Here is a 21404-nt window from a genome sequence, read left to right as displayed (position 1 = left end):
ACCCCTCGAACTAATGCAACGAAACAAGCACACAAGCCATTAAGAACTCGCAATTATCAAGCCAAAGACGGAAAATCAGAATCATTCACAGAGTACCTCGTCTGTCTTTGTTAACCAGAGTTCAGGCCTAATGTTTCTCAGACTAAAAACAAGCTCCGCTCGGTGTAAAAATCCACAGGCATCTTCCTAATGGCTCACGACTCTGTGAGAGGGGAGCTTTTGCCCTGAAGTCACAGACAACACAGCCCAGATTCTGAAGCGCCTGTGGCTGTTTCATCGTCATGAAACGTGATGCTGGCACTGCAGATTCATGCAATATTTATATATCTCAACGTTTACATCCAAAAGAGCTTCCACTGCTATCAGACGTCAAACCATCTCGAAATTGAGCCCTGACGGGACGGAGACAGGGAGGATTTGCAGACTGCTGGTTTGGCTGCAATCACTGTCTGATTCTGTCTGGCTTTGCGAATGAACCGTCGTCTCTGTTTGTATATTAGGTTGTGGCTTCAAAACGATTTAATCAATTTCATCTTGTGCGTGTTTCTTTCGCTGGCGCAGATGAACAAACGAGGAAGCTTTGATTCTTGATGTTGCTGTCGTGGGACTCAAGCCAGAACAGAAAAATGTGAAAATGCTTCCACACAATAACCCCCCCAATCGACTGCGTCTCTCTGAGTATTACTGGAAAAACCTCTAATGACAAAACCCACAGACTGATTACATTTTTGTTGTTCAGTAATTGCGATCAAGGCTGCATGTGGCGGTGGGTTTTTTTGGGTTTTTTTTTTTTAAATCAACTGTTTCACCATCAAACATTCAGCTCACTTTGTAATTAACCTCCTGATCCAGAGCAACTTAGGGACAGCCACCGTCAGCGTCAACAAGACCGGCGGCGAAGACGACGTGTGAGTTCGCCTAACATGGTGGGAACCTGCTGATGAAGTTACACCACGATTTAAGGAGTGAGGAAAAAGCCTTCATGCTGCTGTTACAGAATATACTCGGATGGATGGATTACCGCACCAAACAACCTGCTTTGGCTGAAGTAACAGAAGTCTCCTGGTAAAACTCTGGTCTTGGTTCTGATGTTCCCTTTTAATTAAAAATGAAAAAACTGTCACGTCTGCTCAGACGAAGAGCTGCGGTTAAAAAAAGCATCCATGAAAATACCGTTCTGGCATCCATAGTTTTTCACATTCTGTGTCCAACTCATTAGCAAAAATCAAAAAGGGGATACTTTGTCAGTATGAAAAGGGAAATCGCCAGAAACTGGAAAGACCCTGGATGACCCCTTGATGTTCACCACTTAGCTGATGTGAAATCACGGGCTCGAATTGATTTCTTTAGGAGGGAAATGACATGGCTTGAAGCAAAAAGCCGAATATTTGTCACGTTCTGTGAGCTGGAGTCATACGTCCCAACATTTGGACTTGGACGCGCATCCGGTCAAACTGTGACTGCTTCTCTCTGGCCATTCAATGTTCATACGGTCACTTTACCATGCGCACGGTTTGTTAGACTGACTGGGTGGATGTGACAGGCTGCAAGGACACTCATGCAGATTTAAAAAACAAAACACTTTGTTGTATACGGTATTCGACATTGTTCTGCTTGAAAAAACACATACAAACTAACTTGTGACGCGGATTACTAAGTCAAGCTTCAGTGAGTGGAATTTACCATCAAACGCTCGGTCCCGCTGAGTGTACCATGAAGGTACTTTGCAGCAATCAAACTCCTGATTGATTGACTGTCCAGTATGACCCGTAAGATCATCTCCTTCAAGTATCATTGACGGGGGTTGTAAACACGTATACATTAATCACACTCTGGAGGCAGTGCGGCATTTTGCATCGCGTGCAGCAGTCAAACCGCGTCACGACACACGACCCGGCGTCCAGCGGGTGTTACAAACTCGGCTCCAAGCTTTTCTTGCATCAATAACAAGAAAACACTCCAAATGTACACACGACAGAAATGGTTTCAGCTCCCAAGCTGGCAGGGAACTCTGATGTAGCACATAATTATGTAACGTGGGTCTTCAGTCATGACTTTACTCTGCAGCATGTAGGCATGGATACAAGTGGAATATTCTGTAAGCGTCTCATAGAAACACCCTCTGGTTTGGGCTGAGGTCCAAATGAATGGCATTTCTATGCAGCATCAGCTCTCCATGACTACGTTACCTGCACATTTCTCAAATGAATGCTGAGATGCTGGGTGTGTTAAACTTTATTTACCTTTCTGCTCTCTAAAATATCAGCATCAGCCACTCAAAAACCTCACGTGGAATGTGAAACAATGATATTTGGGTCAGTAGTTGAGGTTTAGTCACTCAGGTGTGTGTGTGTGTGTGTGTGTGTGTGTGTGTGTGTGTGTGTGTGTGTGTGAGAGAGCGTGTGTGGCAGAAGGGGAAGTAGCACAGCATGGTTAAATCACTTTGCTCACATGATCCGTGCCGGGTGCTCATGTGCCCAGTATCTCCTCACATCTTTCTGGGACACACTGCTTTGTGTGGGCGGGTGTGTGTGTGTGTGTGTGTTGTCTTTCTTGGCCAAACGTGGCTTGAACTCGCGCTCTTTTTTCAACCTCTTTATGCTCTTGATTGTGTGGCTTTATGATCTGTGCCCCTTCATGTTGAAGCCTTCAATACCATTCAAAGTTTACGAGTTTTATTATTTCTGCTTTCTTTCTTGAGTTTTTTATTCTGACAGCTTTTGTTTATGTCCTGTGCGGTTCGGTTTCTTTCTTTTCTTTTCTGCTGTTGTGAAAAATGCAATACAAACACATTTACTATGCCTTGTCAAAGAAACACAAAAATGCACAAAAACAAAAGAGTGAATATGAAACTCGGGTGTTTGCTTGCTATACATTTATCCCTGTTACTTGACTTTTACAGTAAAATTCAAGGGCTGACAATGCTGGTAATACTGGCAAAAAAAATTAAAATATCTCTTTAACAAAAAGAAAATGGCATTGCCGATCATTGTTTTTGGTTCTTTATGTATTTCTTATAACTCTCTTATGAATTCATCTTCTTATTTACTGCTCTGATTAATGTATTGATACATTTATTTTCCCCTTTTCATATGAATTCCCTGACTCATTTATCCCATAAAAGCTCAGAGCTTTATTCATGTATTTATTCATTCATTCATCCTGGAGTTGTTGGGGTTTTTTTAGCTTTTGCATTGATTTTGGCAGTCTGTCCTCGTAAATGCTGACAGCCTCTCGTCCAATAGGAGCCTTTCCTGAGAAAGTTCGGGAGAGGAACCCTTGGCAACGTACTAACGATTTCCCTCATGTTAACTTGGTTCCTTGAACTTCTGAAGAGAAACTACAAACCCCAGAAGACATGATGCACGCTTCTGTACAGAGAGGCTGAGTGTCAGATGCGATATGAGACTCTGAGGATGTTGTTGTTGACGATGGACCCAAACAAAAACTCCAGATACGTCGGGCTCTGGTGAACTTCAGAAACTAAATCTGTCTCTTGACAAATCCAGAACCTTCAGGGGCGACTAATCACCACGTCCCTCAGTCTTCCTCCTGGTTGTAATCTGCCGCTGCTACAGGCGCTACTGACCAGAGCCGTAAAGCCATTTAAGCAGTGAGAGAATATTTACACATTCGAGACTTCTGCAGCTCGTTGCTGTGAGCATTTCAATTGTTTTCCCTTATAGTCACTCATATATCATCCTCAGCCTAATGCAGCGTAATTACCTTGCCTATTATCCCACGCAATCATATCCAGCAAACACAGATTGCATTAGATAAACCCTTAGAAAGCCAATATAAACTCAACCACAGGCTTAAGAGTGATTGAATAACTGAGGCCCTCTGATCCACTGTGGAATGTCTTGTTTTACTGCTGCACATTAGATGTAGAATGGGATTATATTAGCCGAAAAATCAGACACAATAGTGTGCGCGCACACACACATACAAGCACATGGGCTTAAGCAAATGCAAACGCACACTTGAGGCTCTAGGAGGCATGTGACTAGTATCAGGATCCTGCCCGATTCTGCTCCTGGCACATGTTTTAAATAGCAGTTGGTTTTTACACACATGCTGATCTCTGTAAATTAGAGACTGGCAATGTTTTAATATTTCTGAGCAAGACTGGGTCTCGATAAGTCTCCTCTTGGGGTTAAGAAACCAAAGGTGACACGTATACGCTTGGCAGGCTTTCACAAATGTTTCAGAAATGAAGAAAAAATTGGATTTTTTTTTACCCCAAATGCCCACAAGTAGTTTTTAGTTCTGCTATCAGCCAAACCAGTTGCACAATATCTGTCTATCAGATATTGGCTTACAAATAATAATAATAATGATAATATCATGCATCCTTAATGGGAATGTAACTTAATGAATGTGAGGGTTTGGGGATTTCAGCTGGAGATTAATGGTTTTACAGTGTAATTAACTTTTGCTTGGATCTGAATCCTGCTGATGTGGGGCTGTGATAAATTATTCAAATGACAGCAGACTAAAAATACCTCTCACAGCTTAAAAAAAAAAAAAAAAAAAAAAAACAGCCTTTCCCCAGGGTTCCCGCCAGCACACATCTATAAGTTAAACGGCAGAGACGCATTAAGTTACCTTCTCCCTCCACGCTGTCCGTGATCTTCATCTCCTGGCCCGTGCTGAGCGCCTCGGGCTGCCCGGGGGTCTTGGCTGCCTGATGGTGGTTGTTGGTGAAGCCATCCGGGGTGCACTGGCCGTTGCGCACCGTGGCCGGGCAGGGATCCACGATAGTCAGGTCCGGGACGGGGTAGGACTCTGTGGTGCGCGTCTCTGTCATTGTTACAGCTGGTGTTGTTTTGTTTTCAGCCTCAGCAACAGCAGAGGAAGACGAGGATGATGGTGATGATGAGAAGAAGAGGAAGGTTGAGACCGGGGAGTGCAGCAGACATCCAGCGCGTCCACTATGCCACCGACTCAATAGCGCAGGAGTGGGGTGGAGGGGGTGGGGGTGCAGGGGGTGGGGGTGGGGGGTTAGAGATGGCGATAAGAGATGAGAGATAGCCTGAAGGGTTTATCTCTCCAGCATCGACTCCTCCTGTGAGAACTCTACACCAGCAGCTCCGCACCCTGCATGTAAATACTCGGTCCGACTGAGTCAGAGACTTGGAGGTTAGATGCAGCGATGCGATACACGGCTGAGATCGGCTGGATCCGGCGGGCGGTGCCAGCACGTTTCCTGCCTCCTCCCCTGTCTCCTCCTCTCATAAATCAGGCGACAATTTCCTGGACACTTGACAGTCAGTCAAACCTGCCCTGCAGCACTCGAGCCTCAGCTGGTGGACCATCGTGCAAACGAAGCTTGGGGTCCAGAGACGCCTGAACAGAAGTCTTGTCCCAAGACAGGAGCAAAACACAAGTTCTGCTGTTGTAGAAAGACAATTATACAAGACAAAAGTCAGCAGCTGTCCCACAGAATACTTCTGTTCTGATGTCCGCATATATGGAGGGTCAAAACTGCCAAAATGGTGGAAAAAAAACTTAAGTCTGAAAATAACAGTGCATAACAGTAAAACCGTTACTCATTCTATTTGGCCTACCTATTATGTCTCTGATATGCACGTGAAAGAATTCTTTATTCAATTTCAATTAAAGTTCCTCTATTTAAACAGATGTATTTTTTTTTTCACATTTACATTTCTATGCATTTCTGCTTCATCATGTAAATGGAGGGGGGGGGGCTGTCAACCATGGAATACACTTTTTTTTACCTGTTATGCACGGTGCACTTAAGTGCATATTAATTTACTGATTTATTCATTCCTCCATTTCTAAGCATGAGGGAGCAGTAGGGGTCAATCAAAATAAATGTGGACAATGATAAATGATGATATGATATGATATAATATGATATATTATATCATATTATATCATATCATATTATATTATATTATATTATAATATATTATATTATATTATATTATATCATATTATATTATATCATATTATATCGTATTATATTATATTATATTATATTATATTATATCATATTATATTATATTATATTATATCATATTATATTATATTATATTACATTATGAAGGTGAGCCCAGTCAGACTACCTCTCTTCTCACTGTGTAGATTAGGTGGGTAATAAATGACGAGGATGTCATTCACCTGCCGGTCACTGGACTCAAGCTGAGGACAGTGAGTCACTACTTCATTTTCTCACCGTCGTCACAAAAAAAAAAAAAAACAACAACCCACAGGCAGGAGATCGTCTTGTTTCCCTGAGGATAATCAGAAGGATGAAGGTTGACATTCATAACCATATTTTACCAAAGGAGTGGCCCAACCTGAAGCAGGTAGGAGACGAAACCTCATGAGGAGTCAAGAAGCTATACGTGAAGAACAAATAACATCCAGTAACTCTTGTGAGTTCGGCGCTTTTAAAAGAGCTGTGTCTTTATTAGTGCTGTGACAGACGGATAGGTTTTGCTTCAATTGAATGTTATTGAAAGAGAGTGAAATAAAATCTTTTCCCACAGGAATGTCAGCAAGGTGTTTAACAGCTTACTCCATAGGTCTGTGTTCGCTATGGGTGGTTAAACTTTAATCAATAGGTGGCCCTGGCCTTGCTTCTGCCTTTCCTATCTGTCCCTGCTCCATTGTCTATGACACTCCGGCGGTCTGCAGGACAGGAGCTAATGATTAGCCACATTTAGTGCTGGACAGCAGGTTTGGCTGGTATCTGCTGCTGTCACACAACCACGGGCTTCTTTACGTCTTTCTTGTTCAAAAGGACACAAGATCATCAAGATCACAAACACAAGAGTTTGATTCTGACAAACTCTGCTCTGTGTCCAGTTTTCATTTCAAGCAAATTGACTGAAATGGCTGAAATAAGGTGTTCTGCAGGGATATGTCGTGGGGCGTTTATAGTTTTAGCTTGTTGCAAAACAGGAAACAACCTCAGGCGGCTTTCACTAGAGGTGATCAAGGGCCTCTAAGTGGTTGGTCTCGACCTATCGCATCATGATTAACACAATCAAAACAGGCTTTTCCAGAGTGGGGAGTGCCTGAGAATACATGCTATAAATAAACTGATTTTACTTCAAAAGTCAAACCAAATACACCACCAAGGAATGGCATCTAATCAAAAGAAGGTGTTTTACAATGTCTTAATGTGTGTTTCAGCGGTATGGATACGGAGGGTTTGTCCAGCTCCACCATCACTGCAAGGCAAGTCACATTTTCCTTACAAACACGCTGCTGTCAGTGTCCAACCTGCACCACAAAGCACTGAATCGATAGCGTCCACTTGAAAGACATGCTACTGTAACATGCTGTTTGAGTCTTTCAAATGAACCTTTGTGTGCTGCTAGTTAAGAAGCATTCTTTACCTCATCCAGAACTCACTTTAAAAGAATCCATATCTCTCACTGTTGTTATGTTCTGGCTGCCAGCTGAGCCATTTAAAAGTGTCCTTTAGCATTTAAGTGGCTGTGAAACGAAAACTGTCCCTGCCAACAAGTGAGAGACACAGCTGAGGCTGCAGTAACCATACAGCAAGATGCGTAAATAGGCTACATTAGAAACTATATTTAATTCTTGGCTTAAACAAAGTCAATGAAGCTTTAATTTTATGGCCGCGCACACCGCATACACAGGTTACATGAATGACTGCAGACTATGCAGGGGACGCAGCAGGCGCTGGGTGCTGCTCTCCACCCAGCCGACCTGTCAGGCTGGTCCTGGCTGAGCAGCTGCAGTACGTCGCACGATGCCTGTGTTCATGCATCAGTGGGCTGATTCACTTCAGATGCAGCTGCAGCAAAGCAGAACGCAGGGAAGCAACAGACGCTGGTTTCGCTTGAGGCATCAGCAAACAAGCTCGAAGGTTGTCTACAACCAACAGCAGCTCTGATTTATATCTGCTTTTTCTAACACTTCAAGGACCGGTTGTCAGTTAACGGGTGTTAATTGAAGTTCTTCATGAAACATTAAGATGTCTGCTGCCATCTTGTGGTTTTAATGTGTTACAACGTGAAAACGAAGAAGACCGCCAGAGGTGTCAAAATGCTGCAATAATAGAGAAATGAGGAGCGTCTATTAAATTGTGGCTGCATGTGAGGGGTGTGACTGTTGCGTTTCAGGGCGAGGCAAAGATGATGAAGGACGGGAAGCTGTTTCGTGTCATCCAAGAGAACTGCTGGGATGCAAACGCACGGATACGAGACATGGATCAACATGGTACAGACGCGGACAAGATGTGGAAACAGTGTTAAACCGCAATAACTGAGTGTTTCTGGTTACAGGTGTTACAGTTCAAGCTCTTTCTACCGTTCCTGTGATGTTCAGCTACTGGGTAAGTTGGGCCCACCAATCCTCCGTCCAGGAAAGCTAATTAAACTCGGGGCATCTCAATATGAGACATCCAATACTGCTTAGCTTAACTGATGAGCCATCATTTTGGCTCTGGATGTTTTCATCTTTGTATACTTGTTTCTTTCTTTCGCCTTTCTCATGCTGATGTTTCCTTATGACTTTCTGCTTCCTCGTGTAAATGTGGGAACTTTCATTTCACGGGTCGCATTTTAATCAATGTATGAACCTACAATAGAGCAAAAACACCATGTAAGATGGAGGAGGGGTAGTTAACTGATTTGATCATTTGCTTGTTTAATTCTGTGTGATTTCGGCAGTTTCAGTTTCACCCTCCTCCGTTACTGTATATGTTAATTCAGTATTTTGATTTCAGGCCAAACCTCACGACACACTGGATCTCTGTGTCCTTTTAAATGACGATTTGGCTAAGACAGTGCGTAGCCACCCAAAGAGGTTTGTGGGCCTGGGAACGCTGCCCATGCAGGCCCCTGACTTGGCGGTACTGGAGATGAGGCGCTGCGTGAAGGAACTGGGCTTCCCTGGGGTGCAGATTGGCTCACATATAAACAACTGGGACCTCAACTCTGCTGAACTCTATCCTTTCTATGCTGTGAGACTCTACACACTGCAGTACCCGCCGATAAAGTTCCTGTTGGAACATTGTGCACCTACATTTACACCTCAACAATAATTCCCTCCCCCGGGGCCGGGGCCTGGGCCAGGTCAGGTTCTCAGTCACTGACCTTGGTGTATGTTCCCATGCAGGCAGCTGAGGAGCTGGGCTGCTCCGTATTCGTCCACCCCTGGGACATGCAGACAGATGGGAGGATGGCTAAGTATTGGCTTCCCTGGCTGGTGGGTGAGGGAGATGAACTAGCATCAGGATCACTTAGATCAAAATCCATTTTGGGGTTTTGTTTGAATAATAGTGCTGGATTTAGACGGGTCAAGTAACTTGAAATTTGCACTCCGTTTGAGTTCTGCGATGTGAAATTCTGCGAGCGAGTCTGAAAAAGAGCGACAATAAGAAAAAATAAATTTAAAAAAGTAGTGTCCAGTGCGATTTCATACGTATAATTTAGTCAACAAAGAATTTTCCAAATCAAAAAAATAAAATTACTATCTAATCATTACAACAGACGTGTTGCATGAAATTTCCTTAATCACTCCATGTAACTCTCAATTTGTACTGAAATTATGTTTGCAAGCTGAAAAAAGATGAAGAAAATATGATACTTTCACCGTCTGAAGCCAGCCTCTTAGTGTTTTAACTAAGCTTCTGTCACTCGTTATGTTCATCCACATATTGTCTTAAATTATAACTTTGCCAACTCTACTGTGTCCTGTCTTATCCATGTCACAGGTATGCCGTCTGAGACAACCACGGCTATTTGCTCGATGATATTTGGAGGCGTCTTTGAGAGATTTCCTAAACTGAAGGTCTGCTTTGCTCATGGAGGTGAAGGAAATGCAGCATCTTAAAGTCATGGTAGATTAAAACAAGCAGAACAGAGTCAACGGACTCTTCACCTGTAAACGGTAGAGTCCATGGATCCTGCTGGTTGATCTTTTTTGTCCCCCCTCATCCTCTCACAGGTGGCTCGTTCCCATTCACTGTAGGTAGAATTGAACATGGTCACAGAGTTCGTCCTGACCTTTGTGCTGTGGACAACAAACACAGTCCGCGTAAATATCTCGGTTCTTTCTACACCGACTCCCTAGTTCACGATCCCGCCGCCCTAAAGCTGCTAATAGATGTGATTGGAAAGGTGAGCCGCACACTTGACTCGTATTCCTGTCAATCAAATCCAGTTAATTCTTCTTTGAGCGTTTTAAATGCTTACTTAAAGGACTTCCAATACTAAACCACCTCTTTTCAGGACAAAGTGATGTTGGGAACAGATTATCCATTCCCACTGGGTGAGCTCCAGCCTGGATCGCTGATTGAGTCCATGGAAGAATTTGATGAGACACTAAAGGTAGCAAGATTTTCATCCTCTTTGTACTGAGGCATGGCAGCGCTCCTCCATCAACAGCAAGTAGCTGGACCAGCTTACGTGAACGGCAGTGGCACGGACATTTTACAATTACAGTTAACAAGAATAGACGTAAAATCAGTGGCAATAAATCCAAAATGTATATTTCAAAAAAATGAAGACATATGAATTAAATCCTTCAAAGCTCAGGTTGATGCTTGTAATATGTGGTACGTATTATTTTGTGTTGCAGGTTAAGCTGCTTGCTGGAAATGCACTGGAGTTTTTGGGCCTGAAAAAAGAGCAATTTGAGTAACGGGTAACAATAATTGTCATCAAAATTCCCTTTAAATGCTTCATTTACAAATGGACGTTTTCATTATTCCAAAGAAAGCTTTTGAATAAGTCTGTATACCAGAAAGAACCAATGTGATGTTTGCAAGGTGTAACTAAACGCTGAAATATTTCAAATATTTAACTGTCAGTTATTTGCATCTTGATGTATCTGAACAGAATAAAAGCAATGAGAGTAAAAATGAAACTGAAGAATGGTGTGGATTTTGTTTTATAATGATAGATTATTACTGCGTGGACTGTTCGCATGAGGACTCTCTGAGGATTCCCTCCCCTATAAAACCTTACAACCCTGGTGGTTGGGTCACCCCGGGCCTGCTCTCACCCTCAAGATGCACTGATGTTCTTTCTAAACGGGAGGGGAATAAAAGGGACTTTTAATTTTTGTGGCAGACCTCATCCATAAGAAGAGAATTCATTCATTCTTGACCTTTGTATTTTCATTTTGAATCAAAACAGAGAAAGAGCAGCTGCTAATGTCCTATCCATTATCCACAATATGATTCAAGCATATCCTGTTGACCCTTACCTCTCTACTCACCGTGACAGAGATGTATTCTCCGGCAGGCCTGTAGGAGTGTTGGGTGGTTTTGTTTTGTTTTTTGCATATCTACTCGTCCACTTCCTCCTAAATTTAACAACACAAACAGTAACTGGCAGTTGAAGTTAAAAAAAAAAGTTGTGTCTAATTCATTGATGTCGAGATTAATCTAATTATTCTGCCAGCTCTATGTTTGCAAAAGATTAAAAACAGCTCCATTAACAAAGTTTAGCGAGCAGGTTATGGTTTAAAACTTAAAATGATTTAAAATATTCATGTGTTGACTGAAATCCCCCATTTAAAGACTGTGGTTCAATGGATTTTCATCACCTGAGTTTGAAAGCATTTATCTTTCGCATACTTTCTGGGACTGAGTTGGCGCGTTTGTCGTCTCACAGTGTTCCTCGGTTCTTCTGCTATCAGCCTAGTTGTTGTGTCGTGTGCTGAGCTCTGCAGGAACCTACTAGCATCAAACAATCCAGGGATATTTGGTGGGAACGTATCATGCTACATATCTCATTTAAACATCCACTTCACGCGCTTACACGGGGTCACAGCATCGGAGGAGCTGCCGTTTCCTGTTCTTCACTGACGCCACATCCGCTCTCTCGATGACCGACTTCGGGGAGCAATGGCGGCTTGCCGGGGATCTTCGTCGAGATGGTTTTTCACCCGGGAGCAACTCGAAAACACCCCGTCCCGCCGACATGGAGTAGAAGCCGACCGGGAGCTGTCGTATCGACAACAAGCAGCAAATCTGATCCAAGACATGGGCCAGAGGCTAAACGTGTATCCTTGGTAAACAAACTTACCCGACGGCTAGCCTGGGAGGAATGTACCTCGCCATGGCGCTAACCATGGTCCGGGCCCTTTGGCGTGAACTAATTTCAAATTCTCTTTGGAGACTGTTGATTAAAGCCAATGGATTTGTGTTTAATGTTTTGTGTTATTTTCGGCTGTTACACGGGAGCTCGTAATTAACCGCATTCCACAGCATCGGTGGTAGTAGGGTTGTTTAGCCACGCGATGTGTTAGCACGCTGATGCACAGTTAGCTAGCTGAGGGTTAATGTAGGAAGAGAGGCCACAAAGTTTTCTGCTGTTTAAGTCATTTTTTTCTCAGTGAAATGGAAGTATCTCACCCTTTATTCTCATAACTCTATAGTTCTGTGACTCTTATTGGGACGAGCTACGCCAAACGAGGAAGCTCCCACTGGAGAGGAGCTTACGCTTGCGGTGTTAGCATCTTATGTTCTTCCCGGGTTGCTAACAGTGTCGTTGACGCGAGTGTAAACACTATTTTCTTAAGCTGTTCAAAGTCTCTCCGGTGTGTTGTTTATTGCAGGAAAAGCTTAAATACTATTCTTGCTTGGAACGCTCAGCAGTTTTGTGAATGCAGTGTGGTTTACTCTTGAGCACATGTACAGCATTTTCCTTGACTCGCATTTCAGCTCACAACTGACAATAAATACAGCGATTGTTTACATGCATAGATTTTATATGCATCACTCATTCACCAAATTCCACAGAAATGTAAGTATTGTAGTACCTGCTACTGCAGCAAACCCAAACCCCAGTGTTGCATGTTTGACAGACTCTTTCAGATATTACAGTATGGAGTTTGGGCCTGTATGCAAATATATTGTCTCTGTACAGACCATATCTCCAACCACCTTATTCTTGGCTGCAAAAGTGGAAGAGCAACCACGGAAACTCGAACATGTGATCAAAGTTGCGCATGCCTGCCTGAACCCCCAAGAACAGCCTCTAGACACAAAAAGTAATGTAAGTTTGGAGAGCCCTGCGTAATGTATGGCTTAAAGTTTTCCCTTCCCTCTTCCACATCTGTCTTTCCAGTTCGCTCATTGGTCATGGTTTCCCAATGTGTAATCACGTGTGCCGTGCCCTGTTTAAGGGGCTTATTTTTGCTGCTCTGGTCTGCTGTTGGTGTGGTCCAAACAGCTACAGCAACACTCACATTAACCGTGAAATGGCCTCTCTGTTTGGGGTTTTGGTCATTTGAAGTCAGTTGTTAGGTAAGATAATAGACTCATTACAATTGTTATGTAATGACTGTCTATCAAACTTCAGGCATACCTCCAGCAAGCTCAAGAGCTGGTGATACTTGAATCCATAGTGCTGCAGACCCTGGGTAAGTAGTGGTGAGCGGAGTGGATGACTTGCGAGAGAGCGTTTATCATAATCATTATCATTTGCTTACTATTATCAGAGAGGGAAGTAGTGCTACTGTTGACTATATTAATCTGTTTAATGTTTAATCAGCTATTGTACAGGTATCTTGTGAAATTCTGTCAGAGTCATGTTAAGGTGGCATGTCATTCTCTTGTTGCAGACTGTAGTCATGAAACTTGGATTTAATGATGGCTTACGAAAGGAATTGCTGGCATTTCTGGATAATTTGATCTCCATTTTCACGACTGTGCAACAGTTTATGGCTACAGAGATGTGTTTGCTCATTGGTTGCATTCAATTGGTCACAGCTGATTTGATTGCACTTCATTTCCAACATTCCAAAAATGAATTGTGTGACCATCAGGTTTCATTGTCACTGTTTAACTTGTACACTTACTTGGAAATTTATTGGACACACCGAGTTCAATTAATGCAGTATAATATAACAGCGCAGCAACTACAAGGCATCCAACACCTGAAGGTTGTGATGTTGAGTCTATTTTAATTGTGTTGATGGCCAATTTGGAGGTTCTGGTGCTGCTGAAGTCCACTGGCTCATGTTGAGATGTGTTCCTTTGTTGGTGGTGGTTAAACTGCATTAGTTATCGAGGTGTTCCCAATAAAATGACAAGCGATTGTTAATATTTCTAGAATCCAATTGGTTGGTCTTAAAATGGAGGGCGAGAGTTGTTTGTTAAATGATGAAATGACATGGCACCTCCCAACGATGTATGTGTTGAACTCACCTGTCATGTATTTTGTTCCAGGCTTTGAAATTACTATTGATCACCCACACACTGATGTGGTGAAATGTTCCCAGCTAGTGCGAGGTAGAGGCTTCTTTCTTTGCTCTTTGTGCCCTCTGCTCTTGTCTGTCCCACCTCAGATGTGGGTGGGGAGGGCGGTGAAAATCCTGATGATTTAATGTTTACATGAACACACACTTGGTCCTTTTTTTAATGATCTGGGGTTCATTGTGAGATGTAACACTTTGAGACATGCACTGATTATGATTGGGCCAAATCCAAGACTGAACTGTGTGGATATAATTCTCATGTTCTTATCTTCTGGCACTCAACAAATGAAGTGACGCTGTGCTAATTAAGCTCACTTAGGCCAGATAAATCTCTCTGATTTTCACACTAGATGACGTTGATGTGTGTAGCGACTTTCCCGCGCTGCAGCGAGGACGGACACTGCACATCCTCTATGGCAGAGTTGGTTACTTTCACTAAAACCTCTGCTAGCCATGCAGTACTTCTCAACTTTGGGACAACAAGTGTCCCAGATTGATCAAATTCTTACATTGAAACAAAGGGAAAACTATGACATTGTTCTGCACTGTGGCTATGTTTTTTCGTCTTATTCTCTATATTATAATGACATTGTAAAAACCCTGTCTCTGGGTAGAATCTATATCAAATATTCACTTGGTGTTTTTCCATTGCAAAAACTCAGGCAGTTGCCTGGTGAGATAAGTTAACAAGAGCATCACCTCATCTGCCTGGTCAGTCTCCTTCACACCAACTGATGCCTTAATTTTGTCTCAGTTTTGATCTTGACATCAACACAGGGCTCGTATGTAATTGAAAGAACAACAAAACGGAGGATGAGTGCAACGCATCATCCATCTTCACGCTCCATGTCAGTATCTTCATTTTGTTTTGGTTCGCTCCAAATTCACATTGTGGTTGAGCTTGTCACAAAATGTCATTTCATGAATCGCTTCCAGCAAATGTGTTTCAAGCCCTGCCTGGTTTTCCGGGTACCTGGCACCTAACCCACTCCATTTATTTCCGTCTCCTCTGAAAATGGCCCTAACAGAGGTCTTTCAGAGGTAATGTGATTTGCAGATCTCTGGCTTCCTGGCCTAAACATAAAACCTTTTTTGGAGAGAAACTACTCACAGTGGCCTTTGCCTGTGTTGAGTTGTGTAAGGGCTCTGTGTTATTCATTTTTTCAACAGAAAACAGTGAAAATGATAACATTGTATGGCCTGGCAGGATATTATAGTGACATTTGTCGACAGTGCAGCTCAGTTGTTTCTTAGCTCCACTGTTGAATTCACAAAAATTTTCAAGCTTCAACATGTTGGAATTATGGGGAAAGTTTTTTTGTTTTGTTTTCAGTCTTGGTCTTGGCTTAATCGGTTTTAATCAAGAAGTACTTTGTGCACAGCCCTAACAAAAATCAGAGTGAACAAACAGAAGCACAACAGATGGGTGGTCTTCTATTTATCGCAGGTCAACTGTTACTAAAAGTCCCCTTTGTTTGTCAGTGTTGGTTCTCATTTTTTTTCTTTTATTGGCTTAATCAGTGCATTGCAAATTGTCCACAATATTCAGTTCTTGTCCAAATGATAAATGATGCCTTTGCTGTGCAGGAATGTTAATTTTTTCCTTTCATATCTTTCTCTTTCTCTCTCTCTCTTACAGCAAGCAAGGATCTGGCACAGACTTCCTATTTCATGGCTACCAACAGGTTGTTATCCTGCCCCTCCTTTGTTGCACTTTGACTGCACACCATAGCTTCCTGTAATGCAGGGTACCCTTTCAGTGTCCAACGGGCCCTACTTGCACTGGTGGTTGTTGGGACGCTTGCCTCCTCCCCTCAGCACCCCTTCCTCGTTCAGAGGGAGCGGGAGCAGGGTGGGGTGGCTCGTGGCGTTACCGGCCCCAGTAGCAGTGCGGTGTATTGTACAAGGGACCATGTGTTGGCACAGATGGGTTGAATGCAAGATGCGAAGTGTAGTGGTGCGCTTGAGACCCACATGTTTGTTCGGTTGCGAAAAAGTGCATAATTCTAAAAGACACTTTGGTAGCCTGAATAGCAGCTAAAGATTTCACAGATGTAAACATTTCTCGTAGAGGTCCTTCCGGTAAGTACAGCAAAGTAATTTTTAAATTATCTTTTTCATATTTTTTTTTTGTTCAAAATGCATATCTGTACCCTAAACTATGATGATGCAACTTCTTTTCTAGCTGTTCTACAACATTTGTCTTGAATATATACAAGCTGACATAAGGGCTTGACCCATTAAGGACCTAAAATGTGAAATATATGTAGTTCCGTGTTATAAGCAATGGAGAATCTTTTCTATGTATCAGAATACATTTGGATTTGATTTATTCTAATTCAGCATGTCATTCTTTACATGCTTTTGTCTGAAAACTGGGTCCTTAAAGGGTTTTCTGAAAGCTGTTAGAAGGGAAGAAATATTCATGTATTAACATTTTCTTCACAACAGTTTTACAATGTCTGGATTCTGGCTGAATACATCCACTGAGCTCACACCGGATCAGTGGCAAAACCTCGCACACATTGATTTTTCTTGAAACACCTCAGTGCTCTTACAAATTGATTTAATTCAGTCATGACTCCTCACTTCCCTAAAGCCTTCAGTGAGTGTCGAATTTATTAATCCATCTAAGATGGGGTATGAAATGTAATCACAAGCTAAATTCTTGCAAATATTTTGACTGATAGCGTTGTTGAAGGCTTTCCCAACCCATCAGACCAGACTCCAGACATTGTGTTTGTCTCCAAGCACAAAGTTGTCGTTCTGCTCTTACCAGGTGGTTGAAAATACCGTGCTGCTAGGTTTTAGCTGTTATTTTTCCTGGCCACATGCTGCAAAATAGTTGGTAAAACGGCAAAAATCATAATTTTAGTTATAGGATAAGACAAGGCCATCTTTACCAATCTTTTATTCGGGCTTCATGTATGTGTTGTAGGAGTACCATCATGGCTGAATGAGTCATTATGGCCGCCATCAATTTGAGCGTTTGATTTATGTTTTAACTACATTTTTCTGACCCAAGAGATTAATTCTCAGGAGCGTGTATTTTTTATGGAATATATTAAAGTAAACTTCACTAGAGACTGGCAGATAAAGCTAACAGCTCAAAGCGAACACTGTGAACCTTGCACTCAGGATATTACATCACATTTTGTGTGTAACTTTAGGAGTTAATTTAGGTTTGACTTGGCGCTGACCTGTTGTTCAGGTCACCCTATTAACGACTGACCCCAACTTAAAGTGCCAGTTTTGATGCTGTGGTCTGCATTTATATTTTAGCTTTGAATGATGTGGTGGTATCCTTTTATCTAGTATTGGTTTTGTTTTTGATAAAACGAGTCTGTTTTACTGTAATCATGATCAAAGTTTGAAATACTTTCAGCTTTTAAAGCAATACTTCACCCTAAAAGTGTAGTTTTTCTTTCAAGTCATAAAAAACAGGTGTATTGATCTTATAAAGACCTTTTTCCTCCCTGTAAAATTTTGTTGTGACTCCAGAATACAGAAAACCCCGGTCATATATACTTGTACTTATACTAGTTTTTTGCAATTTGCTGTTAGTAGTAAGTCACAATCAGCTTTAAGCTAAGATTGCATCGTTTGCATTCACTGCGGTCACAAAGAAGTGATACTAGGGAGAAAATAGTCTTAGAGCTCAAGACACTTGAATATGTCCCTCGGGTGAGGTAGCACTTTCAACTTCCTATGTTGTCGAACAAAAATACCACTGACAGCTGATTGTAACCATGAGGCAGAGGTCAACTTAGATGAACGTGTCATGCACGTCTAACACTGGTGGGACCGGTGCAAAGTTTCATAGAAGAGTCCGAGGCCCCCTTTTGGTTTGTCCTTGTTCAGAGATGATTGGGGAAGCAAGTGTAACGTGGTTGACCACAGGGTCTGATGGACGCTGTTGCTGCCCTTGGTGTGGCTCATGGTCCCAACATTTAGACCAATCAGGTCCCTTGAAAATTGCAACAAACCATTGCCTCGTGTCACAGTTGAATGCTAAATTTCAAGCACACCTGGAAGTGTGTCCTCATAATACCATGAAGTTATTAGTGACATTTGTTTGGCTGAACTCATTTTTACTTGAAAGACTGTTAGATTCCTCTGTCAACACGATGAAACAACTGATCTTTTGAACATTGTTGCTGTTGCTTCTCAGTCTTTGCCAGCAGTGAATTAATGCTGTTTGCGCCCTCTTCTGTTTTTCTTTCTTTTATCCACATGTGGGACCAATCCTCACCACGACTGGCCTGAATCAACTAACTCGCATGTCACACACACACACCTCATACATATATATATATATACATACGCACACCACAGTCTACACCTCACTACGTTCTGCCTCCAATACAAGCCCACGGTGATCGCCTGTGTGTGCATCCACCTGGCATGCAAGTGGTCCAACTGGGAGATCCCAGTTTCCACTGATGGGAAACACTGGTGGGAGTATGTGGATAGCTCTGTCACACTCGAGCTGCTTGATGGTGAGATAATGCACTCTGATCTGTTAAAGTGAATCCATGTATCTTTCAGTGAAAGTTTATCAGCGTGTTTAAATGTGTTACCACAGTGGTCATGTTATTCGTTGAGCAAACAACTTCAGCTCCCAACTGAAGTAAAAGATGATACTTTTTGTTCCATGTTTGACATCAACATTCCTGTTTTTATAGAGTTGACCCACGAGTTTCTGCAGATCCTGGAGAAGACACCTAGCAGGTTGAAGAGAATACGCAACTGGAGGGTAGGATATGTCCCTGCTCTGTTCTATGTGCATTGGAATGATGCAGTTTGCTTGTAATTTTATGTATTTCTTTTAATGTCAGGGAGCTCATTTTTGCTTGTTACCCCTCACCATTAGAGAGCTGGCTGCTAGGTAAAGACAAACCGCTAAAGAAATCTCTCATTTCCATCCCTTAGGCAACACAAGCTGCCAAAAAGCCCAAGTCTGAGAACATCCAGCTGTCGGATAACTCCTTTGCCGGCCCTTCCATGCTCCAAAACCGTTGCCTTGGCGATGGCTCTCTTCTTGGAGTCCCCCCCTCAAACCCAAGTTTTGCAAAAGCTGGCGCTACCTTCGCTGTCCCCATGCCTGGTCAGTCTGGAGATGCACCCCTGTCTCTGGAAACCATATCCGGCACATACAATCCAGCTAGCCACAGTGGGTGGCCTCAGGGCAACCAGAGCCAAGCAGGGTATCCTTCTGCCTGTGTCAAACAGGAACAAGAAGAGTCGCCACTGACCGTGCAGACCCCTGCTTCCTCTTTGCTTCAACATTCATCAGTGTACAGGACTGACAAAACGGTAGACTTTACCCCTGTTAAACAGGAACCAAAAGGACCTGGTGGAAGTGGAGTAGGGAAGCTTCAACCACCACCTCAGCCTTCCTACCCTCCACCAGCACCATCTCCAGCTCAGAAACTGTCACTTGACAAATACAGAGAGAAACATTCTGCAGAGCTTGCTGCCTCTGGGCAGAAAGGCAGGCAAGAGCAGCAGCATGGAGCAATAATGGAGAGCGACGTGAGGGGGGATCTGTTATCGTCCTCCTCTTCCAGCTATGCACCATCCACAATGAGCCAAGTAGACTACAGAAAGCATCCACAACCCCTTCAATTGTCCCAGCACGCCCAGGGTGGCAGTAGTAGCACCACCGTCTCTCCAATGAAAAGCAGAGTTCCTTCCTCATCTTCAGGACAAGATAGACGTCATCACAGTGACAAACGGGACAAAGCCTCACTCAAACTCCGCCTCCCTGTCCACGGTTCTGGCGGCAGCTCCCAGGTAGATAAAAGTGTACCTCCAAGCAAAGACGAGTTTAAGATGAAGATAAAGGTTTCATCATCAGAGCGTCACAGCTCATCAGATGAAGGCATGGCAGCCAACAATAAGAGTAAACATTCCAGCCCATTGGTAAGCAAAGAGAAGCAGCATCGTGGAGCTGATCATAACCTTCATCGCCATCACAAGCACAGTCACCCTAACCCCAACACACACAGCGGAAATGGACGTGGAGGCCCCGAGGGTCCAAGTGGCGGGGGAGGCCTGCTTCGGGGGCCTCCAGGGGTGGTCAGCATGGAGGGCACGACGCTTTCGCATCCCGGATCCACGTCTTCATCCTCGTCACGCAAGAGAGCATACCCCGAGGCCAGTCACAACCACCACCCTTCCTCCACTTCTAGCTCCAAATTGAGCAAAATCTCCAAGGGTGGCACTGGTGCTGCAGGTACCTCGTCTTTTTCTTCCCCCCATCTTCCTTCTAGCTCCTCTCTTGTACTGCAGTGTGTCTCATCTGGCTTGCAGCTCTATGGTTAACCTCCCTCCTCCTCCTCCTCCTTGTTTCTCCTCCTCCTCCCCTCCTGTTACACCCAGGTGGGCTGCGGACCTCTCAGCAGTACCTTCCTCCTAGTGAATCGCCACACGAAGTGGGGGAGCAGAGACACTGAGTCCACTACTCTGCAGCCATGGCCCTCACATGGAAATGGCAGCAAACAACTATGCTCAACTCCCTGTTAAGTGCCCTAAGAAAATAACTCTGTGTGATGACAAACCCTTTACTGAAAAGCAGAAAAGCCTATCTGCAAAAAAAATGAAAAGTGTTGCTGGACATTTTTGAGGCAAAGATGAAAAATTACGCTTCCTGACTGTCAGACTTCTGGGCTGTGTTGCTCAGCTTCGTCTTGCTGTCGGTGTCAAAAAGCTGCTTGGTTCTCCTTTCTCCTCAAATGGGTCTGGGAATGTGCAAAAGTGTGCATGCATGTGTGATGGGGAAGGGGATGAGTGCGTATTTACATCGAGGAGAGGTCCTGCCCTGCATTTCAGATCTGCATATGGGATTACAAAAGTATTACAAGTACTCTAAAGGCATAGATTATGCACTTTCTTTATTTTGTTCAATTTTTTTCTACTAAATCACATTTCTGCAATTGTATGAAAGGAGCCAGTGGCCAGCTGGAGATGAGCTCAAATTATGTTTGTTGGCATTCCATATGACGCTGTTGATGGATGCAATTTTTTTTTTTTTTTTTTTTTTTTTGTAGGTGTAAAGTTTCATCTCCTCAATTACTTTCTTGTCTCGATTTCCTTTTTACACTTCAGTACTGTGTTTGATTTGCATGTTTTAATCATCAAAGGAATTGAAAAGGAGAACACTTGCTGTTTACAGGAAGTAAAGA

At 43.1% G+C, this 21404-nt stretch overlaps 3 protein-coding genes across 7 annotated transcripts in view; 2 read left to right on the top strand and 1 right to left on the bottom strand.

Annotated features, from left to right (window-relative positions):
- The window catches only part of tmem163a (transmembrane protein 163a), a 55582-nt gene extending 43829 nt beyond the window's left edge, over positions 1 to 11753 (bottom strand). The window contains exons 1-3 of one of the 3 annotated variants that reach the window (XM_086219729.1): positions 11591 to 11753; positions 9889 to 9972; positions 4609 to 5395 (exon numbers count right to left, since the gene is read on the bottom strand). In XM_086219729.1, coding sequence (XP_086075855.1) covers positions 4609 to 4810 — 202 coding nt within the window. In that variant the 5' untranslated portion in view covers positions 4811 to 5395; positions 9889 to 9972; positions 11591 to 11753. Of the gene's footprint in view, positions 1 to 4608; positions 5396 to 9101; positions 9421 to 9888; positions 9973 to 11229; positions 11332 to 11590 lie in introns of those variants that run through there. The other 2 variants (XM_086219727.1, XM_086219728.1) reach the window with 2 other exon arrangements.
- Positions 6149 to 10859, top strand: acmsd (aminocarboxymuconate semialdehyde decarboxylase). The gene is made up of 10 exons (XM_086219726.1): positions 6149 to 6335; positions 7168 to 7212; positions 8127 to 8223; positions 8289 to 8338; positions 8732 to 8968; positions 9124 to 9217; positions 9722 to 9817; positions 9955 to 10127; positions 10239 to 10337; positions 10588 to 10859. The coding sequence occupies exons 1-10, from the start codon at positions 6279 to 6281 to the stop codon at positions 10648 to 10650; spliced, it is 1011 nt and encodes a 336-aa protein (XP_086075852.1). The 5' UTR covers positions 6149 to 6278; the 3' UTR covers positions 10651 to 10859.
- A 51-nt stretch (positions 11754 to 11804) lies between the features above and the next one.
- Positions 11805 to 21283, top strand: ccnt2a (cyclin T2a). Of its 3 annotated transcripts, XM_086219725.1 has the most exons (10): positions 11808 to 12018; positions 12680 to 12761; positions 12885 to 13013; positions 13320 to 13380; positions 14189 to 14251; positions 15857 to 15902; positions 18553 to 18716; positions 18903 to 18973; positions 19150 to 20455; positions 20602 to 21283. In XM_086219725.1, exons 1-10 carry the CDS (start codon positions 11861 to 11863, stop codon positions 20673 to 20675), a joined length of 2154 nt encoding a protein of 717 aa, XP_086075851.1. In that variant the 5' UTR covers positions 11808 to 11860; the 3' UTR covers positions 20676 to 21283. The 3 variants fall into 3 exon arrangements, 2 of the variants coding, with proteins under 2 accessions (XP_086075850.1, XP_086075851.1); XM_086219724.1 differs by lacking the exon at positions 20602 to 21283 and having other exon boundaries at positions 11807 to 12018; positions 19150 to 20544; XR_015118679.1 differs by lacking the exons at positions 18903 to 18973; positions 19150 to 20455; positions 20602 to 21283 and having other exon boundaries at positions 11805 to 12018; positions 15857 to 16299; positions 18553 to 18701.
- The last annotated feature ends 121 nt before the right edge of the window (positions 21284 to 21404 follow it).

The sequence above is a fragment of the Aulostomus chinensis genome, chromosome 12 (assembly GCF_037954235.1).
Source record: "Aulostomus chinensis isolate RoL2024-O1b breed Wild chromosome 12, RoL_Achi_v1.0, whole genome shotgun sequence".
Classification (NCBI taxonomy): Eukaryota; Metazoa; Chordata; class Actinopteri; order Syngnathiformes; family Aulostomidae; genus Aulostomus; species Aulostomus chinensis.
This window is presented reverse-complemented; position numbering and strand designations above follow the sequence as displayed.

Excerpts from the sequence above, each read along its gene's own strand:
- acmsd (XM_086219726.1), top strand. The coding sequence starts at position 6,279 with ATGAAGGTTGACATTCATAACCATATTTTACCAAAGGAGTGGCCCAAC. Across the intron at positions 8,224-8,288 it reads ACGAGACATGGATCAACATG|GTGTTACAGTTCAAGCTCTT; the intron begins GTACAGACGCGG and ends TTCTGGTTACAG. Across the intron at positions 8,339-8,731 it reads CTGTGATGTTCAGCTACTGG|GCCAAACCTCACGACACACT; the intron begins GTAAGTTGGGCC and ends TTTTGATTTCAG.
- ccnt2a (XM_086219724.1), top strand. The coding sequence starts at position 11,861 with ATGGCGGCTTGCCGGGGATCTTCGTCGAGATGGTTTTTCACCCGGGAG. Across the intron at positions 13,014-13,319 it reads CTCTAGACACAAAAAGTAAT|GCATACCTCCAGCAAGCTCA; the intron begins GTAAGTTTGGAG and ends ATCAAACTTCAG. Across the intron at positions 15,903-18,552 it reads TATTTCATGGCTACCAACAG|TCTACACCTCACTACGTTCT; the intron begins GTTGTTATCCTG and ends CGCACACCACAG.